We start from the raw sequence: 12,179 nt of genomic DNA, 5'->3' as shown, positions 1-12,179 counted from the left end.
TTTTTTTTTTTTTTTATTTTCAAGGATGCCCAGTAGATGCTATTGTCTTGGAAGCTCCGTTCACCAACATGTGGACTGCAAGTATCAATTACCCCTTGTTAAAGGTGAGCCCCCGCTTCTTCTCCACTGGGGTCAAAGAGCTAGCTGGTTCCACACATGTGTGTCTACCAAGTAGCTTCCTTCCCACACTTGGCCTTTCATGTGTTTCTAAATTACTCTAACCTGATGTGAAAGCTTATTAACCGGTGGCCATGAAGGGGGACACATGGCGTCTAGATTTGGATTTGCTGTTTCTTTTATTTTCTTCTAACACTTTAAGTGGCTTATTAAGAGTGAAAGGTGTTTGTTTTCTTTTCTCATTAACTGTTCCGCTTACCTTTTGTGACTGGCTAACAGACTTGCCACAGCTTTATTATTATTATTATCATTCCCTTTCAAAGTGTAAACCAAACAACCATTCCTATGGGACATTTAGCCCTCTGAACGTCAGTCACGTGTCTTTCATGACTATCATAAGAAAATTTCTAGTCAATTCTAGACAATGGAAGCTGCCAAATGCTTTTACATAGTACTTCAGCTAAAGAAGTCTGTCTTGCCGAGAATATAAAGTATAAAGAATTGGGCTACAAGGTGTAGTCTTAAAAGTCTGTGGTGTAGATTATTCTAATTTTATAATTTTATTCCGTGCCTGATCCTCAATTGCTGCTATTTATATATTCATATAATGTTAGCAAATGAGAGGGAGAGAGGGAGAGAAAGAGGGGGAGAGGAAGGGGGAGGGAGAGGAAGGGGAGGGAGGGGAAGGGGAGGGAGGGAGAGGAAGGGAGGGGGGAGGAGTTTGATTTTAAAGGGGATCTGATTTTAAAATTGTTATTTTATGCTATAAGACATCTTAGGGGTACTTTCACTATCAACTTTGGGACTATTTTATGCTTAAACCATCACAGAACTTTCTGTAATTTGCTTAATCATTTTCAGGGAATGGTAGCTTGTCACTTCCTAGGACAGCCAGTTCACATAATCACATAATCTTGAAAATGTCTTTATGATCTAAGCTTCAACTTAATATAGGAATCCCCTCTATAATCTAAAATACTGAATTATAAGTAATTTAAGTTTTAATAAATAAAACATTTTCAATTTGCTCTGTGATTGAATATTCATTTCGATATAACCATGAATTGACCATCTATTGTTTTACTCTGAGTAATTATTAATAAATTCATTAAACTGTAGGAATGTAACAGAATTCAGGTACAGTCTTTTCATTAGTTTGCTTTTAAATTTTTTTTGTTAAAATTTGAAATTTAGCAAGATAGGGAAAATACACGAACATGATTTAATGAGTGATTATAAACTGAACCCCTGTGTAATTACCTCCTAACTCAAGAAATTAGCACCACTAGCACTCCAGAAGTCCTCTGCATGTTACTTTCCAATCCAACGTGGCCCATTTTAGATGTCAACTTTGATGAATTTTATGGCAATCATATCTGTGCATTTTTTAATAGTGCTACCACTCGTTTGTGCCTCTCTAATCAATATAGTTTTGTCTATTTTTGAACTTCACACACTAGTAAAATTGTATAGGATGCCTTTTATTCTCCCCCCATCATTACACACATATCTGTGGGATTTTATTCATGTGTATACAGTAGAGCTGTAGTTTGGTCATTTTCATTGCTATATATGATTCCATTGTATGAACATAACACAATTTATTGTTCTATTCCATTGTTTATAGACATTTGGGTCACTTTCAGGTTGGGGGAACTAATAGTACTGCTGTTATGAATGCTCTTGAATCTGTATTCTGTAAACATGGAGAAAGTTTCACTGGGTTTACATAGGAGCGGAACTGGGAGGTACCGAGATGCCTTTGCTCAGCTTTACTAATTATGGTGCCAAGTGGTTTTCCAAAGTGAGTCTCCCATTTGATTCCCCCACCATTTGTGGATGAGAGTTCCAGACACTTCACTCCCTTGTCCGCATATTCCCATGGCATTATGGTTTTAAACTGCATATTCCTGACAACTAGTGGGCAACTTTGTATAGCTAACGAGACAGCTGGACATCTTCTCTTATGAGGTGCTTGTTCATGTCCCTTTGGCCCATTTTTCAAATGAGTTGAATTTCTTTTTAGCTGTAGAATTTCTTTATAAATGCACCAAAATACAAATATTGTTTTATTATAAATATATTCATTATATAATGGTGCATCATGATGAAGAAATACTCCTACATTTAATATTTTTATTTTTGGTTTATACTTTTGTGTCTTGTGTGAGAAGACTTTGCTTACAGCTGCTGAGCAGGGATTCTGGAAAGTGTCGCGCACCTGAGCCCCCAACATGGCAGCTGAAGGCTGCGGGTGGGCCAGGGGTGGCCAGAAGAACGCGGTGAACAGCAGCGTGGGCTGTCCAGCCTGCCTGCATGTGTGACGTCGTCGTGGGCACCCACCTGACACTCAGAGATGTGCGTGCGTTCTCCTTCCGTTTTGTTGATGTCATTGATGACCAAGAGCGTGGGCTCATCCGACATGGACCGGACTTCTCGGTGGCCCTGGAGCGCCAGGGCCGCTGTGCTGAGAGGAACTTGGGCCGGTGCTGCAGCGGCTGTGCATGGTCTCTCGCCACCCTGACGGGCTGTGTGCCCTGACCTTGCAGACAAGTGTCTGGAGGAGGCATCAGTTCGCTGTGTGACCCCAGAGCCCTCAGTGATCCAGCACCGAGGCCTCCTCACTACCCTGCGGCCTGCTGCCCCTCTCCAGGTCCGCAGATGGGTAGCAAGCGGCCAGCCCGAGGGAGAGCCACACTTGGGAGCCAGGAAAACGCCGGAGGTCGGCGACACCAGATCCCACGGAAAAGCAGACATGTGACATCAGACTGCCAGCACGAGACTGCTCTCCTGGGCAACGTCCTCTCTACCGAGCAGGACCCGCCTGAGCGCCCGTCTGACCTTTAACCAGTCCCGGGACCTGGGCTCCATGATCTGTGACATCAAGGTCTCTGAGCTCACCACCTCACCCATTCTGGTGCCACTCCATCAACGGCTCGTTACTAGAGGCACTGAAAGGTCTTCAGCACAGACTCCCTCAAGCAAGCTGGGCCATGAGGCCACCAAACTGCCAGTGAATGTGGATGAGGAGGGCAGGAGCTGGGCCACAGAAACGCCTGAGGAATTTGGCCTGCAAGCATTGCCTGACCTTGTCCCCGTCTCACTTCTCTGCCGACGGTTCACACTACCCCGCTCGGGAGCTTACATACTGTCCTGGGGTTTGTCCTCTATCTTCCAATGAATCACATCCCTGACTTTTTTTAAAAAATAGAAATAGACAAAGCAAAGTGGAAGTGGTGTTCCCTGCCCCTCCCCGCACCCACGGGCCTGGGCCTCCCCTTTGTTTTGCTTTTTGTCTCCACAGCCACCTTCCCACCAAGCCGTAGAGAAATGTATAGGGAGAAACTAGGTCTATACAACACAGTATATACAAAGAACGTACACAGTATGTACAAAGACTATACAACACAGTCTTCGTGAGGCATTGGCGTGAACACTGCTTTGGGGTGCATTGAGGGGTTATCAATACTTCTGGCTTTATGAGGGCTCTTAAATTTTGTCTAAAAAACCAAAGGGCTTGTGAGTAAGGGAGCTATGTGGAAGTTGGGACTCTGAAGTGTATTTTGGAAATGACTACCCTCTTCCAAATTATAGCCTTTTAAAAAGACAAACAAAAAAAGTGTACATCAGGTATATTTGCATAATCCTTTGGTTCCACCTGTAGCCAATATTTATTGAGTATCTATTATGTGCCAGGAACTTTTCCAGGTTCTGAGGATGACACAGGGAGTGTTAGTGTATAACACTGTGAAGTTTATACACTTGGTGGTAAGGCAGAGAGGAGATAAGTGCATAATAAAAAACTCAATAGGGAGAAGGGCCATGAAAGCAATAAAATAATGTGACAGGGAGTGACTGGCTGGCTGTGTACAACCTCCCTGAAGAGGCTTCAAGTGAGCTGAGACCTGCGTGAGAAGAAGGCAGCTGTGTGGGGACACCTGGAGGTCTCAGAGGAGAAGGCAGCTGTGTGGGGACACCTGGAGGTCTCAGAGGAGAAGGCAGCTGTGCGGGGACACCTGGAGGTCTCAGAGGAGAAGGCAGCTGTGCGGGGACACCTGGAGGTCTCAGAGGAGAAGGCAGCTGTGTGGGAACATCTGGAAGTCTCAGAGAAGACAGCTGTGTGGGAACACCTGGAGATCTTGGGTCACAGGGAAAGCAAAGGCCTGGGCCTGGAGGGGGGATCAGGTCTGGTGTGTTCCAGGAGCAGGCCCTGAAGGTGGGCAGGAAGGGGCTTAGTGACCAGAGATAAGGCTGGAGGTAGAGGCTGTGCTGGATTCTGTACCACCTCAGTGGCCAGTGTTTGGGTTCACTCCAAATGCCTTTGGAGAGTGCTAGGCAAAAGCGTGACATATCAGATTTGCATGTTATCACAATGAGTCTGGCTTTCCTGTGGGAATTGGATTTTAGAAGGCTGAGGGAGGAAACAGGGAGCCATTGGGGATTGTTGGCATGGTTTGAGCAAGAGAAGGAGGCTGGTGCATTTGATGCACTTGGGAGGTAGGGTCCGAGTTGGAGAGAAAGGTGCTGTGTTGCTCAGGGTTTCTCTCTCCTGTATGCCTATTTTCAGTTGAAATGGATGTTTTTAGGGCATACAAACAAATTTGTTAAAATAACACATGTTGACTTAAAACTCTGGGGAAACAACTTAAGCTAGCATTCTGTTTATTGGAATTTGCTGTTAAAGATGAAAGTTAGCAATTTTAGAGTGAGCATTGTTATATAGCGAGTCCTGTGGTCATGGTTAAAGCCTAGCATGTCTTTTAAAGCTTTGTAAATTTAAATCATATACACCAGTTTATAACAGTCAAATCCTGTAAAATCAATTATCTATGAGTTGTATAGTTTCATCAGAATTTCTGACTCGTCAGAATATTCTATCCCTCAACTAAAGTTATGTTCACAGCAGAAGCAAGTTTTAGATTTTGCAGACCACTGCTCCCGTGTGAGTATGGAAAGGTACGAGTTCATGGTACCATCTGTATTTTAAATCAAGATAGAAAATAAATGCAAATTGTTAACAGTGATTACCTGCGATGTCAGAATTATGCGAGACTCGCTTCTCCTGTTTCTTTTGTTTTTTTCCCCAAATTCCCCATGTTCATAACTTTTTAAGATCATAGAAGTTTTTTAAAGTTCATTATATATAGAAAATCACTATTCTCTATCTTACTATGGGTCACAGTGGGAGACTATAACAAAAGGTCTAACCCTGGGGTTATAAGTATTACTGTTTTCTTTTTCTTTTTTAAACATAGATTTTCCGGAAGCTTCCAGGATTTCTCCGCACACTTATGGATGCCCTGAGAAAAGACAGAATAGTCTTCCCTAATGATGAAAAGTACGCTGACGATGAAAGATATGCACTGTTATTTCCACAGTATGCTGGGGTAACTCTCATGCGGCTCCTGGATGGTGAGATGAGAAGTCTCACTATCATTCTTCCTCTTCTTGGAATATCATTCTATGGTTTGTAGATGGGGACTAGGATTCGGGGTAAGGTTTTTAGGAATTTTTATATCTGCTATTTTCCTCGTGTCTTCTTCAATGACTTCATGAATTTGGTACCCCTTTGAATCCATACATGGTGTTGTATATTTATGGCCTATAAAGACCTTTCAAAGATCATCTAGGGCAGCACTTCTTGGGTGTCGACCTCTTTGTAACCATGAAAATACATGGCAGCATTAGGAAGGTTGAGAACCACTGCACTAGGGCCTAGTCTAACACTCCTTGGGGGATCCGACTGATAGGCCAATTCCCCACCTGTCATCCATTCAGCTAGACTCACAGCAAATACGGCAACTGGGATTTGGCTAGTTAGCCTCTGACAGCTGGAGAATTTGAAAATGCTTCCAAATAGGCATTTGTTGAAATATTTTTTTTCTATTTCAACACACTGGGGGAAGTCAAGTTCCAGGAGTAACAGGAAGTCACTGTGGCAGGGATGGATGTATGTCAGAATTTGGGGGGACAGGGAGGTATTGTTTGAGAAAGTCACTGGGAGGGGAAACAAGTCAGTCTTCGTGCCAGAGCCCTTTCAAATGACCAAACCAGGGGGTTGAACAGGAATCTAATCAAATCTGCTAATTTCCTGTCCATCCTCTGCATTTATGAGAAGTAAATAGGATATCTACAAAAAGATGTCTTTGGTTTTGTGGAGTTTTTGTTATCTTGGGGTTTTAAAATTATTTTGTTATCTTTTGTAGTCTTTTAATTAAAATAATTCAGATGTTACAAAACAAGGTGGAATGAGGAAGAATGTTAAGTCCTTCTAATACTGTTTGAATTCATTATTTCAGCGTTTTTCTTCCTCGGTGTTTTCATAAATCACACATAAGTACATTAAATTAACTGTTAACTTGTATGAATAATCTCAGCACTTTGGGAGGCTGAGTCAGGATGATCCCTTGAGGTCAGGAGTTCAAGACCAGCCTGGGTCTTGGTTGGTCTCTCCAACATGGAGAGACTTTGTCTCCATAAAAAATTTTAAAAATTAGCTGGGTGCGGTGGTACCTGCTTATAATTCCCAGCTATTACTCAGGAAGCTGATGTAGGAGGATTACTTGAACCTGGGGTTTGAGGCTGCAATGAAATTGTGCCACTGCACTCTAGCCTGGGTGACAGAGTGAGACCCTATCTCTAAAATAAAAAAATAAAAACAACAACAAAATCCCCAAATTGTACAAATAGAAGAGATGGAAACCTTGCCTGGAGAAAAAAGTAACTGTATGAAGTTTTTAAAATATATAAAATTGTTATTTCCTGGGAGAAAAGAGATTTCTTGTAATTTGGCCAAAACTCATGTTTTGCTAAAGGTTTAACTTAGAAGGGAAGGAATCTTAATGAATCGAGTGCTTTTCTTGTACTTGTTCCTAGTGTTAAATTCCTGTCCTCCCCCCTTCTCATCTTACATGGAGAGGATGACAAGACCGTGCCCTTGGAGTATGGGACAAAGGTGAGGCGAGTGCTCCGTGGGGACCGGCATGTGCTGGTCATCTTTTTCATTCAGCTGGAGTTTAATTGCAGCCTACGGGAAGGTGTCTGATATTACAAGAGATTCTCCACACTCCTAAAACACTGTGTTGTTTTATTCCATGTGCATTAGTTTTCTTGGCTTCTAAGCTCAAGGTAGTGACTGTGGCTTAGCCTGGCTCCCCATCTTGACTGTGGGGCTCTGCAGTGCAGAGAAGGTCCCAGGCTGCTGGGGAACCCCCTTGCTGTCTCTCCCATAGTGGCTCTGAGACTGGGGGTGTAGTTCTTTTTCTTTCAAATAAACCTCCGCCAGAGCGGAGCAGGTGCACAGCACTTCTCACCCTCTTGTGACGAGGTCAGAGCAGGGCAGGGGTGTTTCCACAGAGTTCTGTCAGCCAAGTTGTGTCCAGGTCCTTCACCGTATAGGCAGCCAGCTGGGCAGGTGGTGACTCCCTGTGTCTTTGACTTATTGGGACAAACTCCCCAGGTTGGCTATTCTATGCCCTATTAGGATGACTGGACTAGAAAATCCAGAGCTTTGACTGCTCAGCCTTTGAGTCTCTGCCTCTCCGCCCTTGCAGCTCTACGAGATCGCCTACCATGCATACAGAAACAAAGAGAGGGTCAAGATGGTCATCTTTCCTCCCGGCTTCAGACACAACCTCCTTTGTGAAAACTCCACATTCCTAATAACCGTGAGGTAAGAGCTGTTTTGTTAAATGTGGGTATTTTTCCTTAAAGGTCACTAGGGCTGTTCTGGCTAAATTAGACTGTGAGGTGGGGACAGTGCATGAACTAACCTGGGTCCTTCTCCTGCAGAGATTTCCTGAGCAAGCAGTGGGCATGAGGTGTGAGAGCAGTGGAGAGCCTCAGAGGAGACTTGGTCCAGATACCACCTGTGATGTGCACTTTTAATGTAAAATGGTACTGGGCTGGCTGGGTGAGCTGAAGCCATTGACATTTGTATGAGTCACTTGCCCGTTTAACAGGGGAAAGCCCGGATGCCAGGTGGTAAGCAATGTTCTTATGTAGCTTATCATGCTCCACTTTGTGACGGATGCTAAAACCTCACTGTGGAGGATCAGAACTTGATAAAAGTTTGGATTCCATCCAAAAAAGTGTAGTTATCAAACCCACGTGGTTGCTATGGGTCTAAATGTCTTTGTCCATCCCCCAAATTCGTATGTTGAAACCCTAGTCACCAATGTGATGGTGCTGGGAGGTGGTGCTGAGTTCTGAGGATGGGATTAGTGCCCTTGTGAAATGAGCCCCAAAGAGCTTTTTATCCCTTTACCATTTGAAGACACAATGAAAATGTACCATCTGCAAACCAGAAAGTGACCCTCACTGGCCAGTCTGCCAGTGCCTTCACCTTGGATTTCCTGTCCTCCACAACTCTATATTTCTTTATAGATCAAAATTCCATAATTTCTATATCAAAGAATATATGCAGCTATTTCTTTTGTAGCCTCATGATTTTGTAAAGAGGCAGGTTGTTTGTGAGGCACCCAGATTGTGCCACTTTGGTTTAATATTCCTGAACGGACTAAGTTTGATTGGCCTTTAGTTTCAACTTAGGTGGCAGTATAAGAAAGTTGCTCCAATGTAGTTAAATAATTTGTGTTTCAGTTCAGTTCATTTCAATGGCATTAAAAAGTTCCAATCAGCTTTCTCACCCTCTGATTAGTTTGGAGCGAGTCCTAGCAGCAGCAGTCACGTTAAGTTTTGGCACTTGGGTAGGTCTTGGAAACTGGCATTTTATTTGTAGCCCTAATACAGTCACACATTTTCCCTCTCCATTCCCAGAGATACTTAACCAGATTTTTAGCTAGCAAAACAAAATCAATGAATGCTGTAGCCATGTTCAAGTTCGGTAAAAAGCCAAGTTTTGTAGAGACACTTTATAATTCAATTCCCATTGACTTTGTTCATCCCACTGCTAGATTCATTCGATAAGGAAATCTTTATATCTGAAGGCTCCATGTTCCAGATGTCCCGGGCATATTCTTTAATTGTTCGGTCACTGGAGAATTTTCCTGAGGAAGCGATGTTTTTCAGTACCATTGTGTTCCAGGCTTTTGGATTCTGTAAAAAACAAACGTGTATCACAACCCAGGGCCTGGCCGCCCAGCAAGCTTATGACAAACACTGGGCCAAGCACGTCCAGGCACGTTGCATGAGAATGACAGGCATAGATTGTAGTGAATTTATAAATACGCTCGTTATTTTGCAAAGCTGTAGGTAGGGTGGACTGTACTTTTCTCATATTTAGAGAATATTTCTCTTAGGAATGAAAAAAATTATTTTCTACTTTGGGAAAAACCATGGAAGTAAATTCCCTAATTGGTAATTCCTGCTATGGTTAACTACATTTTGGTATGTAAGCAGTATTTCCCATTCTTCATTAGGAGTGTAGATACCTCGTTTAAGCCACAGGGAAGGAAGAGACTAACATTCATTGTCAGCAAGATGCCCTGTCAGGCTGACAGAGTCTGTGGCTGACAGTTCTAAAATCTCTGCTCTGGGACGTTAGCTGAGAGGTGGGCAAACCCTCCAGCGGAGGTTTTCCTGGCCTACTTAGCTTTTCCTACTCTCTCTGAAGGCACACACCCCACTAGGTTTACACTGAATCACAACTCCTCCACAGGGATTCCAAAACAGGGCCAACTAGGCTTTTATCTTTAATAAAAATATATCAAAATCCCATAATTTCTATATCAAAGACTATATGAAACTATGTCTTTTGTAGCCTCATGATTTTGTAAAGAACTGTAAAAGTTTATTGGAAGTTACTAGACTGTTATTCAAAGCTGTTAGCAATACATTAGCATTTAACAGAAAGACCAAAACTACTCCCATTTTTTAAGGTGCTATAAATATGTTCAAGTTCAAACTGATTTCTAGAGACATTAAAATTCAATTTCCACTGACTTTGTTCATCCATTGCTAAATTCATTGGATAAGGAAAATCTTTATATGTGAAGGCTCCATGTTCCAGATGTCCCAAACATAGTCCTTAATTGTTTGGTCAAATAGAGTCTGAAGTTAGTACTTTGGAAACTTATTGTAATAAGAGAAGAACAAAAACTTCCTCTCTTTATTTTCTTTAACTATTTAAATGGATAATGAATAGACTTCCTAGCCATGTGGGTCATGTTTACTAAGCTTAACAATACAAATATTGTTAAGAGTAAAAAACTGCAGTTGGCACTAGTGCGGTGGTTCTCGACCTTCCTAATGCCATGACCCTTTAATACAGTTCCTCTTGTTGTGGTGACCCCCAACCACTACTTAAGTAGCAACAAAAAATTTTATTGTTGGGGGTCACCACAACATGAGGAACTGTATTAAAGGGTCACAGCATTAGGAAGGTTGAGAACCACTGCACTAATGAACTACAAAGATCGAATCAAATGCTGGGTTTCTAGATGAGCATCTTTTGGATTTGGGCCACGATCATTATTTTATTTTATTTTTGAGACAAAGTCTCACTCTGTTGCCCTGGGAAGAGTGCTGGGAAATCATCATAGCTCGCAGCAATTCAATCTCTTGCCTTCAACATCCTCTTGCCTTAGCCTGCCATGTAGCTGAGACTACAATTATCTATCATAATACCCAGCTAGTTTTTCTCTATTTTTTAGTAGAGATGGGGTCTCACTCTTGCTTAGGCTAGTTTTGAACTCCACCCACCTCAGCCTCCTGGAGTGCTAGGATTACAGATGTGAGCCACCACGCTCAGCCTTGGGCCGTAATCTTAACAGAGGAGACTCACTGTATAAAATTGACATTCACATCTATCTGTGCCCTTGTTCATATTTCCCTTTCCTGCTCGGTTTTATTTATATTTCTTGAGGTGGTCATTCTCTCTCCTCTGTCTTAGAGTTCTTGGGGCCTGTGTGTGGCTGCTCTCTCTAATATTTAGGAAGCAGGTACCAAGCCACCTCGCTTGACCACTGCCCTGCCTTTTTGTGACCATTACTATGAATGTGCTCTAGTACCGAGCTGCTGTGGACTGGGTGTGGCTCTTCCAAAAGATAAGGGCAGCACAGGCCTTGAATGAGCCCATTTTAAAACCCCAATGGGACACCTAGGATGACTGTAGGGACTACCCTGTCATCTGTCATGGGAAAGGAGGAGAGAGAAATGTTAGCAACACCGGCCCTGGAGTCCCAGCACACTGCTGGCCGCCTCCTGTATCTCTCCCTCTGGGGGTCCTGCAGTGCCCTACAGTCTCCCCTATCAGAGATGATCAACCTTCCCAGATGTTTACAAAACACACCTGGAGAGCTAGTGATACAGATGTGTAATGTTGTACGTGAAGGCTTAGTCACAGGGCTCTGGCCTTTTTTGTCTCAGTCTAGTCTTCCTTATTCTTCTTTCAAGTATGAACCTTCTCCTCTTTCTACACGATTATATTCGATTCATACAGTCCTGCTCCATGAGTAGTCCATGAGGTATTCTTTGCAATTTTCAAAGAATAAGAGGTCAGTCCTTATCCCAGGAAACCAGGCTCAGCCTTAGAATTAGCATATGGGGTTTTTCAATTACTGACGGTGATGGCCCCCCGCCCCCCCGACTGCTGGGTAAGACCCCTTCAGTGTGGGGCTGACATCTGGGGATTCCACTGTTCTCAGTGCCCAGCACATTTCTTGGAATAAAGGGGACCCCCGACGCCTTTCCCACCCTTACCTTTCAGGACATGCCTGCTACATGGCAATGGCAGGTGCTCAGTAAATATTTAATTATTTGTGACTTTTTTACTTGGATATTAAAAAATTTACAAGTGTTACTGAAATGTGAAATCCCAACCTTTGCCTAAACTTGGGAAAAGTCATGTTTTGATCTAACTCACCTGGACACTTGCCTCACTTTTTAGAAATTGGTTAATGGGGCCTTATTATTTTCCATTTAATTTTCAAAAACTCCCACATTTTAATTAACCAGAGTAAACTGGTTTCCTTTATAAATACTGGCAACTCACTCACCATGTAGAGTTGACTGACTTTTTCTTGGCACTTGACGTAGGCTTCATAGTCTGCAAAGACTTTAAACCTATTTTTGTGTGATTGGAAGGAAAAAAAAACAGTGAA

At 42.8% G+C, this 12,179-nt stretch overlaps 2 protein-coding genes and 1 pseudogene across 2 annotated transcripts in view; 2 read left to right on the top strand and 1 right to left on the bottom strand.

Moving 5' to 3' along the window:
- Positions 1–8,831, top strand: part of ABHD12B (abhydrolase domain containing 12B) — a 60,194-nt gene extending 51,363 nt beyond the window's left edge. The window contains exons 9-13 of the mRNA XM_012806551.2: positions 25–104; positions 5,373–5,455; positions 6,994–7,072; positions 7,671–7,789; positions 7,909–8,831. Of these exons, the coding sequence (XP_012662005.1) occupies positions 25–104; positions 5,373–5,455; positions 6,994–7,072; positions 7,671–7,789; positions 7,909–7,936 (389 nt within the window). The 3' untranslated portion in view covers positions 7,937–8,831. The remainder of the gene's footprint in view (positions 1–24; positions 105–5,372; positions 5,456–6,993; positions 7,073–7,670; positions 7,790–7,908) is intronic.
- LOC105887209 lies at positions 157–3,298 on the top strand (annotated as a pseudogene).
- The window catches only part of PYGL (glycogen phosphorylase L), a 38,322-nt gene continuing 34,974 nt past the window's right edge, over positions 8,832–12,179 (bottom strand). Inside the window, exons 19-20 of the mRNA XM_003792148.3 lie at positions 12,075–12,141; positions 8,832–9,174 (exon numbers count right to left, since the gene is read on the bottom strand). Of these exons, the coding sequence (XP_003792196.1) occupies positions 8,998–9,174; positions 12,075–12,141 (244 nt within the window). The 3' untranslated portion in view covers positions 8,832–8,997. The remainder of the gene's footprint in view (positions 9,175–12,074; positions 12,142–12,179) is intronic.

The sequence above is a fragment of the Otolemur garnettii genome, unplaced genomic scaffold (genome assembly GCF_000181295.1).
Source record: "Otolemur garnettii isolate 467f Iridium unplaced genomic scaffold, OtoGar3 scaffold00054, whole genome shotgun sequence".
NCBI lineage: Eukaryota > Metazoa > Chordata > Mammalia > Primates > Galagidae > Otolemur > Otolemur garnettii.
The sequence above is the reverse complement of the archived record's forward strand: the minus strand, read 5'-3'. Positions and strand labels throughout refer to the sequence as shown.